The sequence below is a fragment of the Phocoena phocoena genome, chromosome 11 (genome assembly GCF_963924675.1).
Source record: "Phocoena phocoena chromosome 11, mPhoPho1.1, whole genome shotgun sequence".
In the NCBI taxonomy this organism is placed as follows: Eukaryota; Metazoa; Chordata; class Mammalia; order Artiodactyla; family Phocoenidae; genus Phocoena; species Phocoena phocoena.
Genome location: NC_089229.1, coordinates 94,840,206 through 94,856,812, shown reverse-complemented (window position 1 = coordinate 94,856,812; position 16,607 = coordinate 94,840,206). Strand labels below are relative to the sequence as shown.

At 39.2% G+C, this 16,607-nt stretch overlaps 1 protein-coding gene across 1 annotated transcript in view; it reads right to left on the bottom strand.

Moving 5' to 3' along the window:
- The window catches only part of A2M (alpha-2-macroglobulin), an 83,015-nt gene that overhangs the window by 41,554 nt on the left and 24,854 nt on the right, over positions 1–16,607 (bottom strand). The window contains exons 19-35 of the mRNA XM_065888220.1: positions 15,823–16,051; positions 14,963–15,089; positions 14,489–14,610; positions 14,038–14,089; positions 12,022–12,105; positions 11,574–11,750; positions 11,163–11,250; positions 10,033–10,189; positions 9,167–9,241; positions 8,540–8,720; positions 7,053–7,276; positions 5,211–5,429; positions 4,924–5,051; positions 3,942–4,032; positions 2,768–2,836; positions 1,796–1,898; positions 1,316–1,357 (exon numbers count right to left, since the gene is read on the bottom strand). Of these exons, the coding sequence (XP_065744292.1) occupies positions 1,316–1,357; positions 1,796–1,898; positions 2,768–2,836; positions 3,942–4,032; positions 4,924–5,051; positions 5,211–5,429; positions 7,053–7,276; positions 8,540–8,720; positions 9,167–9,241; positions 10,033–10,189; positions 11,163–11,250; positions 11,574–11,750; positions 12,022–12,105; positions 14,038–14,089; positions 14,489–14,610; positions 14,963–15,089; positions 15,823–16,051 (2,168 nt within the window). The remainder of the gene's footprint in view (positions 1–1,315; positions 1,358–1,795; positions 1,899–2,767; positions 2,837–3,941; positions 4,033–4,923; positions 5,052–5,210; positions 5,430–7,052; positions 7,277–8,539; positions 8,721–9,166; positions 9,242–10,032; positions 10,190–11,162; positions 11,251–11,573; positions 11,751–12,021; positions 12,106–14,037; positions 14,090–14,488; positions 14,611–14,962; positions 15,090–15,822; positions 16,052–16,607) is intronic.

The window sequence follows — 16,607 nt, the reverse complement described above, 5'->3', positions numbered from 1 at the left end:
CAAAGGTGATAACATTTATCTTTCACTTTTGCCTAGCCTGGAGACAGAGCTAAGGGTGCTTGAACTTCAAGTCCTTTAGAGCTCTTAGTTTATAGCATCCAGGCTTCTGTCAGACTCAACCAGATGAAGACTAGGACTCTAGGACTTTTCAGGGACCTTCTCTGCCCCTCCATCCATATAATGGATGATTTTAATACTTAATGCCTCTGAATACCTTCTTGAGTTTGTATCCATCCTTTGGTTCTGGCTCAAAGTTGCAGAAAAAAGATGTAACAGTCCTATTTGGGCTCTGAATCCTATATATTCTTTCTTCTAGGAAAACTCACTTCTACTTGAATCACCTCTTCAGCATTTTCAATCTGTCATCCTTTCTTGAATCTGAAACCCAAGGTTAACTGACTGATCACTTGTATTGGTCAATGGCAGATTTGGTTCTGAGGTCACGTAACTTCCAATTCAAATCAAGTCCCAATTAATTATGCTGCCTCCCAATGTTGGGCATATCCAACTTTCTATTTCATATTTCCCTTTAATGTAGAAAGTCTTTCCTTGTCAAGTCAGCCTTTTATTCTCTCATAAATCCACTCTTCAGCTTTTTATTAGGGTAATCCTATAACCAAACTCACTTTACATGCTCCTAGTACATAATCCAATACTTTCTTCTTTTCCCTGCAACCTCTAAATGAAGCCTACTGTGACCACCACCTCTGTAATGTTTTTCATTTTTTGAAATCCTTTAGCCCTTGATTGCTGTGAATTTTTATCTCAGGAGTCTATTGGGAATCACATGGAAGTGTAATAAGTGTTTATTGAATAAATGAGTAAACAGTAATATGGGCTGGCCAGAGAAAAAGGTTTATTCAACAAGCCTTCAGAGATATAAAAACTCTTTTCTTCCATGGAGACCTGAGTCTGCGGAACAGGGACTCTAGCAAAGCAGTTTTCATTGATGTGGTCTTTAAGCATTTCCAGTGTCTGTGATAGTGGAAAGAATAGAAAATTAAGATGGACATGGGTTTCCAGAACAGTGAATATTCCTTCCTTTAGATCTGGGTAGCATGGTTCCTGAGGAAATCCAATTAGTATAGTGGGAAATGAGATCCGTTACTTAAAATTATCTAATATGCAATTCTGTGAACTGTCTGAGGTATGACTATCAGGGGCCCTTTCCCAATAAATGTATTCTTCTACAATAAGTTGCACCGTGAACAGTATGATGTCTATGAGAAACATTTAGCTAGAATTTTGTGGAGGAGATTTGAGGGACAAGCCGAAGGGGTTCTGGCTCCATCTGGAAAGAGTATGAATTGCTCACCTTTGCTGCAAGGAGCACTGTACTCAGCAGCGGCAGACTCATCTGAATGAAAACAAAAACAGGCAGGAGGAGTGAGAGGGAGAGCGAGCACCCGTGCACAGGCCAGCGAAAGCATCTTCACCGCGGGAAGAATTGCATCAGAAACCCCAGCAGCATTCATCTCATGTGCTGCTTTCTGTCTTATATTTTCAGATACTTTACGTTATGCTTTCCTTTACCCTAAACTCCTGAAGGGTAAGAGTACAGATGTTACACTGATTTAAATTCCATATCGTCCTACAGTTGATTTTATCTGAACAAAAGGGAACTAAATATCTTACAGGTGCTTTGTGTTAGTAATAATATATTTATATCAGACTTGATAGAGACAAAATGAAGTGATGAGAGTGATTAGTGTAATGAATTGCCCCAACACATCTCTCAAATCTAAATTTCTGTGATCAGGTATTTAATTTCTGTGTGAACTTTGCTTTCACTCACCTGTCTCATAATAATCATAGACGTTCACTATGGCTGGTTTCAGATCCCTTACTGGGATGTCTTGAAGAACCGTGAAGGACAAGCTCAGGGTCTGATTTGTCACCTATAAAGCAAAAGGGAATTAAATGACTCTCCAGGGAGCTTTCCTCTGTCTTCTTTGAGTGAATTTAAGTATTCATCTATTTTGGGGAAAAACTTTTTGTCAACTAACAGGGTACTTAACTTGGGCCAAAAGCTCTCAGAGTAGGTGAAAACTTCCCCAAATTGTTTCTTAAATAACTAAAACTATTCTTATACTCCCATCAATGTGAGTGCATAGCTCTGTTCATAGGGGGTGAATGATGCAGGCTTTTTATTGTTTGAATAGCTGTGTTTATGTTTAAGTATCAGAGATTCAGTACAGCTTCACTACTCTATCTTGTAGAAATACTTGTGTCGACTCAAAAAGGAATATAAAAGGTGGATCACTGCAGCCTATGTTTCATAAAATTTGTAAACTATAATATCCGTCAATGTAGGAATGAATAAACTATGTAACAACATACAACTATAAAATCAGATTAGTTTATTGGTGCACTGGTCTTGTTGTTTTATGGTCTAAGTCCTTGCTGAGATTGATAGCATATCCCCCTTTTGTCTTTTGGATGTGCTGTTGATACAATAATTGACTAATAATGGTTACTTCCTTATATGTGTCTTCAGAATAACTTGTGCACACAATGAGCACCTTTTGTGGAGAATTTCTTGCTTATGGGGTCCTAGAAATATTCATATCCCAATATTATAACAAGTCATTTCTTCCCATAGTCCCAGATGAAATATAAATAGAGAAGGAGAGGAGAATATTCACTGGACCTAATGTTAGAATTCTCAAATTTTTAGCATGGAGGTGATGTCTCCAAAATGCCTTCATTCACTTCCCAGGTAGCTCATTTTCCATATTTTTTTGGGATAGGATGGCAGGGCTCTCACCTTATCCAGGTAAATCAAAACATGGTTGTTGCTGACTTCTGTTCGACTCACGTGGTCAGATGTTTCAAGCTGAAGAAAATTAAGACATCACAAATGTTAATAAACAGAAGAAAACCCTGGGGAACCAGAGAAAAGAAGAATGTTTATTACCAAATTAAGCCTGAGGGTAAAATTTCTTCAAATGCTTTTTGTAAGCAAAGGCAATACTGTGGTAGAATTAAAAATGAAAGATAATTGGGATGCAGGGTTTAACTTTAATACGACACAGGACCTATGTGTAAATTGATTTATTTGAAGAAAAGGGGACTAAATGTCCTAAACTTGGAAATTACCCATATTTCAAGGTTCTATTCACATTCCATTCCTTCATGAAGGAGGTTTTTGTGTTTTTACTTTTTTTGCTTATTATAACTTGTAGCAATCTCAGTTTCCTCTGTACTTCTGTAATAGTTCTGGTTTATGTCAATCAATCTTTCTCATATTTTTTTCACTAGTTCATGTGTGTATGCTTTATCTTCTGAAGATTCTAAGCTCCATTAAAGCAGTAGCCTGCTGACAATTTTTTCCTAGTAGATGTGGCTCCTAGCAAAGTGCTGTTGATGACAAGAGATAGACTGTTGCTGCGGGTGTCCCTAAAGCGGTGGACAGGAAGCCTGCTGGAGCTGGCAAGGTCACCAGGTCTGCCCAGATAGTTCAGAAGGCTAAATGAATATGATCCCTAATACCTGCTACCCCAGTTTAATCAATGGTGGAAGCCCAGTCTCAAAACCGTCTGGGTTGACCATTGAACTTAGTAGTGAAAGACTGGTTAATGATAACAATGTATCGTAAAACTAGAAGAAAAGGAGAATGTTTTATGGATCATTTGTTTTTCTGTGGGCGGCAGTTTTGAGTTATTAGTTTTTAAAATTAGTATTTTTATTAATACCTTAATGGAAACTTGACCAAAAATCCATCATAAAATTTTGAGACCCATTTAAACAAAGTTAAATGAGAAAACAAACAAACAAACAAACCCCCATATAAACGTGCTAAATTATATTTCTCCTTTTGGAGACAGTAATGTCTTTGATAGAAGTTAATTTAATAGTATTTTTATATTAATGTTGTCTTAGTCTAGAGATACATAAAATATTAAATAAAATAGGGTCTCCTGGGCTTATAGTAAACCTACCATTTTCACTGTTGGTTTCAAGGGAATGAAGCCAGATACCATTTTCACGTCAGCAATCACCATGTTGGAGGCTGGACGTCTTCCAGTGTAACTAAAGATCCAGGGAAGAAAAGAATTAGGATTTTCTGTGTTATTAAATTTTTTTTCTATGTCCACAGTAAGCACTCAACAGCCCTGAAAAGTACCAGAAGTCTTCCTAAATTTCCTACCAAGTAGCCTAAAAAACAGGCTGTGCATTAGAATCTTCAGGGCAGCCTGTTAAAGCCACAGAGACCAGGCCTATACTCTAGACCTGATGAATCAGAATTTCATGGGTGTGAACTCTGAGGATCTGCATTTGAAGAAAGCTCTGTAAGTGATGCTTAGCTGGGCATGAGACTGCTAATCTGTCCCAGTTATTTGTTACATATACTTTGCCTTTTTTCCTGAATAGTATCCCCAACCAGGTTATAATATTCTTGAGGACAGATACAAATAGCCCTGTAGGTATTTGAATATGGCTGCTTATGTATGTATTTTCCCCAAAATTGATTATTTTATGTATAATCTGAGATTTAATTATTACCAGTAAGAATTCTAACTAGAGAGTCACTACTTCCTTCTATTCGCGCTTTTCAGGAAGTCACCACCTCTGTCCCAGATAAAGCAAGAATAATATAGGATTTCATTACAATAGAATGAAATCAGGATGAATAATTACATTAGAATAAAGTCAGGAATTCAGGTTAGAGGTTCTTTATTTATTATTGAGGGGAATTAATAAGCTGTAAATAATGAGACTAGACACTAATAGATCCTGGAGTTGGGGGATGTACAATGTAAGCCCCATCACTGAGAAATTCTGTGTCAACACGAGAACACGTTGCTTTTTCAATAAAGGTAGAACAAACATTCACTGTCACCCTGCTCTGCTTAATGCGGAGTTCCAGTAAGAAGATTGGTTGTTATACCCAGAACTGCGTGATGCAGTCAGAGATCTTACCTGACTCTCAGTGAGATTTGGAAGCTGGTATGAGCTCTGGGTCCATCACAAGTTTGGGGCAGAGTCTGTACCTCCAAAGCAAATGGGAACTCTTCCTTTCTCGGGAGAATATTGTATTTCAAAGATGTCTGTGGAACAGACAAAAATCTGTGATTTTTCCCTTGCCCAGGATTCCTCCCAACTTCCTCAACTCTTTCTTTGATTTGCCCCATCATTTTCTGTGTTAGGCCTTCTCAGTGACAATGTTACTCTGGACCTTTTGTCCCCACCTGCCCCTGGAATCTCACCTGGAGGTAAACACATCCTTCTCCTGTCGTTGTCATACTGTACTCTCCGGGCACCTCTGGCAATGAAACCTGCTGTAGTAACAGGAGGTTGCTGTTGTCCACTCGGAATTTTGTGGAAAATGTCCCTGAAGATTGGATGGTCACCTGTGTAGCCTTCCCAGTCCTGGTGAAAGTGGCTGCTCCATATTTGGACAAAGCATGGAGAGCCACCACAGTGTCCTGGAAGAGACAGGTGAGGGAACCCACTTAGGCATGCTAACCCTTTGAAGACCCAAAGGCCCATGTTAGCTGCCACAAAAGGGGCTTTGATTTCCTATTTCCTGTTTCCCTCACTGCTTAAATATTGAGGTTCTCATTTCAAGATTGATTGTAATCCTTAGATAGATGACAGAACCATAACCTTCACATATCTGCCTTGTACTATATGCTTTAGAAATTTATTTCTCAGAAAATCAATTCTTTTCTCTCTATAAATATATGTGAGGTATGCAGTGTGGAGAATATATATGAATGGGAATTATTTATTAGCATTAGCTATTTGCCTAAGATGTCTTTCTTGATAACTGTGGTCATATCTGTCACCACCCAACCAAAGTTTAGTTTGGCTCCCACCCCAAGCTACACTCTGCTCTGCTGCTGAGGTCAGTGCCCTGAGAAAACCCAGGGTCCTTTGCAGCCATGATCAGGGTCATGCTTCAGTTTCTCCAGAGGAAATAAAACATGAATAATTATATTCTGGATTTGTTGACATTTTTATTTGGTTCTCTCTTTTTCATCAGAAGTTTGGATCCCCCTCCAGCGGGCAGGTCATATTCTCAATTCTCATCCACATTGAACCTGGCATCCTTCAAATAATAATTTTCTAAGAAATGAATGATAACTTTTAACAAAATTATTTTCTCCATTTATATGGAAAAATAAGAGATTAAATACAGTGGGAAAAGGATGGAATGTCTTTCTGTCACATTCTGCTTCTCTTTTAGGGTGCATACACTAACCTCTGAATTCTCTGGAGATGAAACTCCCTGCTCTTGTCTATATTGATGAACTTTTTAGATATAAGATTATATAGTTAGGCTCAGGAGGTTGGATGAATAAAGATAGTTCTTTATGCTCCCAATGAACAAATGTTTGTATATTAAGAGGTGGATAGTGGAAGCATGAAATGTGTCAGCCTTAAAAGAAACCAGTCAAAGTGGACCTAGAAATGGAGAGCTTTGCAAGGAGAGGTGATTGGTTTCTGAATAGTGTTTCTGGGAACAACTTGAAAGGACTCTTAGAACTTCCAGAAGAATGGTGGATTTTTAAATTCATTCTGCTGTGGCCATTGTGTGTAGGGTCCTGGTGCCCCACTATTGCTTTAGGGATGTAGAGTTGTTACTGGAAATAGGAGCCTGTAATAAAAATATGGGATGGGGGTGGGGCAGAATTGGCATTTTCTTTTCAGCCCTCTTTTTTTTTTTTTTTTTTTTTTGCGGTACGCGGGCCTCTCACTGTTGTGGCCTCTCCCGTTGTGGAGCACAGGCTCCAGATGCGCAGGCTCAGTGGCCATGGCTCACGGGCCCAGCCTCTCCACGGCGTGTGGGACCTTCCCAGACCGGGGCACGAACCCATGTCCCCTGCATCGGCAGGTGGACTCAACCACTGCGCCACCAGGGAAGCCCCCTCAGCCCTCTTTGACTCTCATTTTTTCTTATTTCTCACCGTCCTTGAATACTAATAACATTCTTCCCATTTCAAGTTATTCTTATCTTCATTTCTTTTCTTCTTGTATGTGTTTGCATCTTGTTCAAACATTTTTCTACCTGAAGGTAAAGTAAAAGGCTCTCGCTAACCACAGACCTGGGTGGAGGAGAAGCCCCCCTGGGAGTTCTGCTGCTTTGAGATCCACTTCACGATGAGCGTGGCAGGGGTTAGGTCCTCCGAGGTCAGGGCAGGCTGGGCAGTGAGGTAAGCGAGGAGCACATAGGCTGTCATCTCCACTTCAGCAGAGGGAGCCCGGGGTTGGTACAAATGCTCCACTCGTGCCTTGGGTTTCTGAGGTCGTGTCCAGTGGACAGAATTATCTGGAGGTGAGAAAAAGATTTGCAAGTGACCACATGTTCATATTTAACTTCAGGTAAAAGGACAAGGGCCAGTGCTGAAGTGCGGGTTGCCTTCCAGTGATAATCTCTTAAATCTTATCTGGCGACTTCCTGCCTACAGACAGCTGAACGAGGCTTGTTTCATCTGGGCTAAGGAGTCAGAAGCTGTGCCATCTAGATTTTCAAATGGTTGCGGTGGTTGCTTTGGTGGAAGAGAGAAATGGCAGAGCAAGTTCTCTGGTTGTGGTAATTTCCAACATCTGATGTTATCCAGACCCTATCTAGGGCTTGTTCAACTTTCTGTAAAGCCTGTCCTCAGAGGTTTCTTATGAGGATCACAGATCACATGAGAAAATGGAGTGTACACTCATTAGATTAAAAAAAAGTAGAGTAATCCTTAAAAAAGCAAAGGCTGACAGGGTGTGAAATAACGGGAACGGATTTACACTGCTGTGGGAAGGAAACAGCTCTTTGGAGAGTAATCTGATGATATCCAGCAAAGGGGAAGATGTGTTTAGCCCGCTAATCAGCAGTTACGCTTTCTAAGTACAAGTTAGAGAAACTCACACACCCCCTCAAGGAGATGGGTATATGAGTATTCATTGCAGCATGGTTTGCAATAGAAGTAAATAAGAAACAAGAAAAGATCCATGAGGAGAGACTCTCTAAATAAGTTATGGCCTTTTTAATATATTGTAATGTATCATGCAGCAGTGAAAATGAACATACCCATACAGGAGACTCCTATCAGCCTGCCTAATGTTGAACTTAAAAAGCAAAAGGCAGACTGACAGACAAGGATCAAGCAGAAATACTCAGAAGGATGATACTTCTTATCTAAAGAGGAAAAATGTAAACATTCTGAATATTATTTAGGGATACATCTGCAGTAAAAAGATAAATCCATGGAGTTTGTAATGACAAATTCAGGATAACAATTACTTTTGCAGGTAGGAATGGTACACAAGGGATTTTTCCAGCATTGGTAATATTTTGTTTCTTAAGCTGGAAGGGAAGTATTAAAGGTGTTTGCTTATTATTCTTTATGCCTTTTTGTATATATACAGTACATTGCCTCTTATCTTTGGATGTGTGACTTGAGTAAGAAAGCCCTGAGTCCATAATGACATAGACAAAAGAAGAGAGGGGAAGGGGGTCCTGAGAGGTAGTCATGGAGTATTTTTGATATGGAATCCTTGATCCAGAGACTGTGGGATGGGAGAAAGATCCCAGGTGTGCTCTCACCTTCCTTTACGGCTTCCTCATCAAGTGACTTGAGGACTTCTCTCCTCTTTTCCTGGTTACCTGCCAGGGCAAAGGCATAGGCCAACAGTGCCTTGGTGTAGACGTGGCTGCCTCGGGATCCTTCCTTGGCTGACTTCCAGGCTGACTCCAGGCAGAACAGGGCATTGCGCACGACAGAGTGCTAGGAAGGCAGAGCGAGAAGGGAGCGAGCTGTGTGAATAGGGGGGCTAGTGCTCCCGGGTAAACACAGACCACAGCACAGAGGTCAGGAAGTTGTTGGAAAGCATTTGTCTTTCTAGCCTCATTCTTACGGATAGAGAGAATAGTATTTTTTTTTAAGCTGTTAGTCTCACATTCATAAGGCAGGAATATAGGCCATATCTTTAGAATTCATTCTGCATGTGTGGTGATGGTGGTAGTGGGGTTGCTAGGGGAAAAATAGACTAGGGTCGTCACTGGGGAAGTGTAAATCTTTCTTAATGGACTGACTAAATTCTCTATTGATCTGGGAAGCATTGACATTGCATAGAAGGAATGCTGACAACTGGTTTTTAATGGGGTGTTGTTTCAGACATCAGGTCAGCAGTTTCATTGCATCTAGAACGAGGCTTCAGCAAGGGCACCTACAGTGACAGGGAGAGGAATCTCCAGAAGGGCAATGGTGATATAGGCAGAGAGGGTCACTTCATCATCCACTCCACCCTGTAAATATGAGAGAGAGACAGATTTGAATAATTTGAGGGACATTTATAGCGATACAAGCTTACCTCGGGAAACCAGAAAAATCTAAAATAAACAACCTAACCTTATGCCTAAAGCATAAGGTTTAGGAAGGAAAGAAATCATAAAGATCAGAGAAGAAATAAATAAAATAGAAACTTAAAAAAGTAGAAAAGATCAGTGAAACTAAAAGCTGGTTCTTTGAAAAGATAAACAAAATTGATAAACCTTTAGCCAGACTCATCAAGAAAAAAAAGGGAGAGGGCTCAAATCAATAAAATCAGAAATGAAAAAAGAAGTTACAACTGACACCACAGAAATACAAAGGGTCATAAGAGACTACTACCAGCAACTATAGGCCAATAAAATGGACAATCTAGAAATGGACAAATTCTTAGAAAGGTATAATCTCCCGAGACTGAACCAGGAAGAAATAGAAAATATGAACAGATCAATTACCAGTACTGAAAATGAATCAGTAATTTAGAAACTCCCAATAACTTTTGAGAATGCTCTTAATCAGCTCAACTTTTGAGAATGCTCTTAATCAGCTCCTTGTATTCTGCTGTCATGGAATTTGTCCTTACCCATATACATCCCCATGAAGCAAAGTATCACAATCACTCTGAGTTCCAGCCCCTCTTTCCTGGTGCTATCCAGGTTTTATTTTCTTCTGATACCTTCCTTAAGGAATTCTTATGTTATCACTTCCTCTCCTCATCCTTGAGGACAGTGTAATGGACAAATCAACACTAGCTCCGAGAACACTTCACCTTAATGGCATTGTTGAGCAGTGACCCAGAACTCCTGAAACAGCCACTGTCCCTCTGCTTTTGAGCAAGCCAGGTGAGAGCTTCGGTAATATGTGCTTCATCAATGAAGATATAGGTTCGAGCCTGGGCAAAACTCTTCAGTACAAAGGCTGTGAGCCTGAAGGGAAGGAAGTGATGATCACATTTACGTTGTTACGGTGGTTTTATAACCACATCACAGCAACAGGCTTCATAGGACACTTCTCACACTGACGTGAGTCATCTAACAGGAATTCTTTACTTAGAGCTCCCATTGCCTTTACCTGATGACTCTGCTAGCTCTCGTACAGCTGACCCTTGAACGACATGGTCTGAACTGCATGGGTTCACTTACACATGGATTTCTTTTTTTACTAAATATGTACTACAATACTACATGATCCCCAGTTGGTTGAATCCGTGGATGCACAACTGGGGATACCGAGGGCCGACTGTAAAATGATATGTGAATTTTCTACTGCTGAAGGTCAGTGCCCCTAACCCCCATGTGTTTCAAGGGTCAACTATACTAATGGTACTTATTTTTTTATTTTATTTGAGTAAGGCTTTAAATCTTTTCTTTAGCGATTTTCTTCTGTAGATGGCAGAATCTTCTCATACACAGCTCTTACATGCAGTAACTTCTGACATTGCTTTGCCTTAAGGATTTTAAAACGGTGTTTCATATCACTGGCTCCATCTCATTTCTTTCCTCCTATTATTGAATTTATTAGTGATTAAGATGAATATGATCTAAAAACATAAACTGAAGTGAACATGGTTTATCTAGAAGTTATATGATATGTTTGCTGGCTATCTCATTTAAAAAATCATGGTTATGGGGGCTATTTTAGAAAAAAAAATAGCTATTTCAGAAAGAATACCTTGGTGTATTATGAACAGGATGAATTCTGGGGACAAATCTAACATACGTGTGTTTGAATCTCAGCTTTTTTGCTTGTTACCTTGCTAGTTTTGGTATATTTATCTAGTATAGCCAACTATAGGCTTAATAATACATATCTGATAGGGTTCCTGGGAATATAATTTTGATAATATGTGTAAAAGACCTGACACAAAAATAGGAGCTCAAAAAACTGTCTTTCCCTTACCAGGTGTTACCCTCATTGTTGCCATGTTGCTCCCCAAAGGTGCTGTAAGAGCCGTCATAGTGCCTGTAGAGCAGCTGTCTCTGGTAACCTGGAATGGAAGGTTAATGAAGCAACATGACGGGTTGTACATTCTGTAGCCAGAGAAATAAACAAAATGCCTTGGCATCTTGTGATAGTTCCTAGATTTTGCTGCAATATGTTAGATGGTTTGAGTCCTAAACATTTTATTGGAGGTTGGACACTGGCTAGGTACCATAAAGTCAACTGTCATAGTATTCTTATTATTGTAACCATCGTAGTATGATAAATTTACATATCATAGAATTGATAAGTAACTCAAGCCTATTGGGGATTCCAACCTATTGTTAAAATTGCACTGTGAAATTTTCACTCCCTTATTCAGTGACTCACCAGTGTTGAGGTAGCGAATGGCCTTGGACTTGATCTCTGCAGTCAGCTGCTGTATTTTATTTAGATAATCCAGAACGTAGATGTTAGGAGCAAAGAGGACCATATTTTGTTCTCCACAGCCATAGGGCATTTGGAGGAGATTTTGTGTATTTTGCATGGCAGAGCCTAATATGTCTCCTAGGAAATGGGAGAGATGGGAAGTCATAAAGCTTATAGATTATAATCTATCAGAATCATTAAGAAGAAATGAATAATTAACTAAGGTAAAGAAATGAGGAATTTTAGGAAGGGTGTCTTCAAGGAACAGAAGTATGATTGGAAGCAATAAATAAGTCCAAAGAAGAAAGAAGTTAAAAGTATAGCTGTTATTCTGAGAAAGTATTTATGGAAAAAATATAGTGGACATTGTCTAATATAGTACAGTAGTCCCCTAGGGCTGGAGACTCACCCAAAACTGAGAAGGAGGCTCGGGCAGACTCTTCTACCACATTTGGTGGCAGCTTCAGAGATAATTTTTCAGACACCTCGGCACCTAGAGAAAGAAACAAATCAGCCACAATGAAGATGATTTCTGCTGTATATCTTCCTGAAGAGTTCCAAGACCCAGAAGCCAGAACTATGCCTTGTACCTAAACTTCTTCTGAAAAGTTGTCCCTCTTTTAATATTCCAGTTTTAAAAAATACCTTCAACATATATGAATGGGATTCTGAGATTTCTAGAACTTTCCTTCCCCAACCTCCTTGTATGTGGAGTTGCATTCCACAAGAAGGCTACAAACTGACAAGTACCTGTGATGCTGTGATTCTGTTGTAATCCTATGGCTCACACAAGATCGTTATCACAAGGTGATATATTTCATGTCCATCCCCAGTCTCCTTACACAACAGTTGTATGCAAAAAACCCACTATGTATATATAAGCAAAGGAAAAATCTTCAGAAAGTTCCTGAATTCTACCATAATGCTCGGTCTTTACTTCCATCAAATTTCACCAGATATGAAGACAGTATTTTTAATGGAACCTCTAGACATGGGGCTAGGGGTGAAGATGAGCAGTATTTGACTCAGTGAAAATAAATTAATTGCTGCTGATAAGCATACATTTGCTGGCACTTTAATATTAGTGAATTACATGAAGATGAGAAAAGAAAAATGTATTTATCATTATACTGCATCCTATCTTCATAAGATTAATAATAAAACTTTTGTCAAAGGGTACAAACTATCAGTTATGCAAGATGAATAAATTCAAGAGGTCTATTGTAAAGCGTAGTGCCTACAGTTAACAATACTGTATTGTAAACCTAAACATTTGCTAATAGGATAGATCTTATATTATAAAAATATAATAATAACAGAGTGGGAGGAAACTTTTGGAAGTGATGCATAGGCTTATGGTATAGATCATGGTGACAGTTTCACAGGTGTATACTTATCTCCAAACTCATTAAGTTGTATACATTAATTATGTATGTATTATCAATTATACTAATTACCGATAGTTATGTAATTAAGTTTAATCATGTAAATACATAATATAATTATGTGTTAAATACATACATAGTTATATTAATTATGTATGTATTATTTGTATGTCAAAAACTTCTCTTCAAAAAAAGCTTTGTAAGAAAACATGACATATATGGATTTGGTAGTAAGGACTAAATTCACTTAAATGTAGAAATAAGGCTAAATAATAAGACAATTATGTTTTTAGAATACATGTTATATATTTTAAGTATTGATATGACAACAAAGGTAATAAACAGAAATTAGTAGGTACAGAAAGGTAAGGAACACATGATGTTGATTAGACATTGGTTTGAGATGAGAACACATTGTGTTGATAAATTTCTTAGTGTACTAAATTTCTATAAATGTTTCTGTTTAGGAAATTCTCCACAAAGATAACGCTGTATCTTTTAGTGTAAGCTTCTTTAGTCCCTTCCCAATGACTGATAGGATACTAGGTATAGGATTGGCACCAAACAAATATTGACATGACAAATGGTAAAGGCTATGGCAACCTTTTCTTCTGGAAATAGCATAGTCTCATTATCCAGTGCGGTTAGCTATGCAAAACTCAGTGTTGAAGGGGCTTGAATTCAGCTACCCATGTGTGGTATTACTAAATATCCAAGGAAATATCCCCTTTGGCAGTATTCATTTTGAATCTACCCACTTTCTACCTATAACCACATCATACACTGGTCAGAAGGACAATTTGATGTTTGCACAGGTGCTTAAGAAATAAAGACTCAGAATTCCTGGGATATGGATATTCAGCTGATCAAATTACTTGGCCTCTTAAAAACCAGTTTCCTCAGTTACAAAATGGGTTGATGGTTCTTCGGGTCTTGCTTACCTCATAGGGAAAGTGTAGGAATGGTATATATAAAATACTTTGAACTTCAAATATTATATTCTAGTCAATGTTGTTTTAATTATGATGACTGAGTCTTACCTGATGGACAAAGCAGGGAGTTGAACGTTGCTTCCTTCTCTAGTCCTTCAGGCTTTAGGTGGAAAGAAAGAAAAATTAGAAGTGAGAATGGACTGACTTTCAGGACATGTGTATTAATAGGGGAACTACAGGTTTCTTGATGAAGAGAAGGATTGGAACTGATTTTCAAACGTATTATAGAAGCAAATTCTATAAGTATAAGTAATATGAAGGAGACAGGTTGATAGATGAGAAAGGGAGGAGAAAGTTACAAAGTAAAATCAAGAGAGAGAGACAGAGAAGCACACACAGAGAGAATCATATTGTGAAATATCCCATGACTATATATATATATTTCTTTTTTCATATATCTATTTTTTAGCCCTTCTTACCTAAAAGTTGGAACCCCAGCTGGATTCACCATTGTTTCTCTTGACTCACTGTGACTTATCAAATGGGCAGGCTTACTTACTTCCACCAACAGGGGCTTGATGACTGTGTCTTTCCTTCCATGTTCAGGGACCACAGCCACCTCGGTCCCACACAGCTCTTGAGACTCCAGTGCCTTTGCACTCACTGTGAAATTCACATTCCCTGGAAAAAGGGGCCAGTAGAGATGAGCACCATCTCTCTCTTCCTCCATGCCTCCAAACCCCAAGATTTATAAATGTTTAATGCTTTGTGACCTTATTTTTTTGTTTTATAAAAATATAGGAGCAGGAATGGAAGCAGCATAGACTAGAGGCTAATGATACTGGGAATCCAAGGTGGAGCCGGAGGTGAGGGAAGCGGGTATATCCTTCTAGACATCCTACAATGAAAGACAAAGAAAAAACTTCTACCATTTGGTGGGGGGTGGGGGCGTCTTTGCCTGGATATGAGGATCCCATAGACAGACACACACAGTCGTTGAGTAGAGAACTGCCTCTAGGAGGCTGTCTCTCACCTAATGACTTTGGGGTTACTGCCCAGGACACGGTTTGCCGGCCATTCCCACAGATGCATTGAGTCTCTTGTTCCTTCTCTCCTGGGACAGCTAGGAATGCAGGAGAGGCTTCTAGGTGCACGCTGACCTGAAACCACGCATGAGACAAAAAGACAAATAGACCAGAGGGAAAGGGGGCCAAAGGAAGAATGGCTTGAAACAAAGCACATTGAGGGATTGGGTAGATTTCAGGTTGCCTAATATTGAAGATAATATAAATGAAGACTGAGCATCTTAGAAGTGGATCTGACATCTAAACATTAGTATTTGGGGATAATCTGCTCTTTCCCGTGGTAGGAGCAGAGGAGAGGAAAAGTCATGATGGTGTATGTTTGTTGCCTGTGGAAGCTCTACTCCTTTGGCTTAGGATCTTGACCATACCCTCAGCTCTCCCAGCAGAGTAGACAAGATTTATAAACAATTATGGTAAGATGCACATAAATAACTTTAAAAGTTAAGTTTAATACAGTTAATCATATAAGAAAAGTTAAATCTATGGGAATGTAGAGGTTGAAACCTTGGAGAGTATAAGACATGAGAATCAGCATACTGGTTTTTGTTGTTCATGTCATAAATCTTCATGTTACACAAACTTCCTAACTTTAAAGGGTTATGATAAGGGTCAGAACCTTGTTTTAAGTTGTCATTTGGTATTTGGAGATATCAGCAACCATAGTCATATGACATAGGAGTACCTCTGACAGTATTATCTCCTGGTGAGCCCATCTTATACACAGGAGTTTGTCAGTATTCCCAGGAATGCAGTTTTTAATTTACTCGACTGTTACCTTGTGTTCAAGTTAATAAAGAGAAGTCCTTACCCGGATGCATTTGGGAAGGTAGTTTAACACAGTGGCCTTGAGTGTGAAGGCTTCTCCGCGGATCACAGAGTAGGGCATCGTGAGATCCACAAAGAAGGGCTGGAAGGCTCGGAGAGAGGCAGTCGGAGAGAGACCAAGTCCAGTGTCACTGGACAAGCAGAAGGCCCCTGCCTTCCACTCAGTGATGGTATCAGGGACTATTACTCCTACTTCAGCCACACCTGAGGAGCTGGGGAGGTGGCAATGTGCAGAACAAAAAGTAAGCAGTTAAATACAGGCACGCCTCATTTTCTTGCACTTTGCTTTATCGTGCTTTACAGATACTGTGTTTTCTTTTTTAAACAAATTAAAGGTTTGTGGCAACACTGCGTCAAGCAAGCCTATTGGTGTCATTTTTCGAACAACATTTGCTCGCCTTATCTCTCTGTGTCACATTTTGGTAATTCTCTCAATACTTCAGACTTTTAAATTATTATTATATTTGTTACGATGATCTGTGATCAGCAATCTTTGATGTTACTATTGTAATTGTTTTGGGGTGCCATGAACTGCACCCATATAAGATGGCAAACTTAATAGATAAATGTTGTGTGTGTTCTGACTGCTCCACCGACCAGCCATTCCCCTGTTCCTCTTCCTCTTCTTGAGCTTCCCTAGTCCCTGAGACACAACAATATTGAAATTAGGCCAGTTAACAACCCTATGATGGCCTCTAAGCATTCAAGTGAGAGGAAGAATTGCACACTTCTCACTTTAAATCAAAAGCTATAAATTATTAAGCTTTG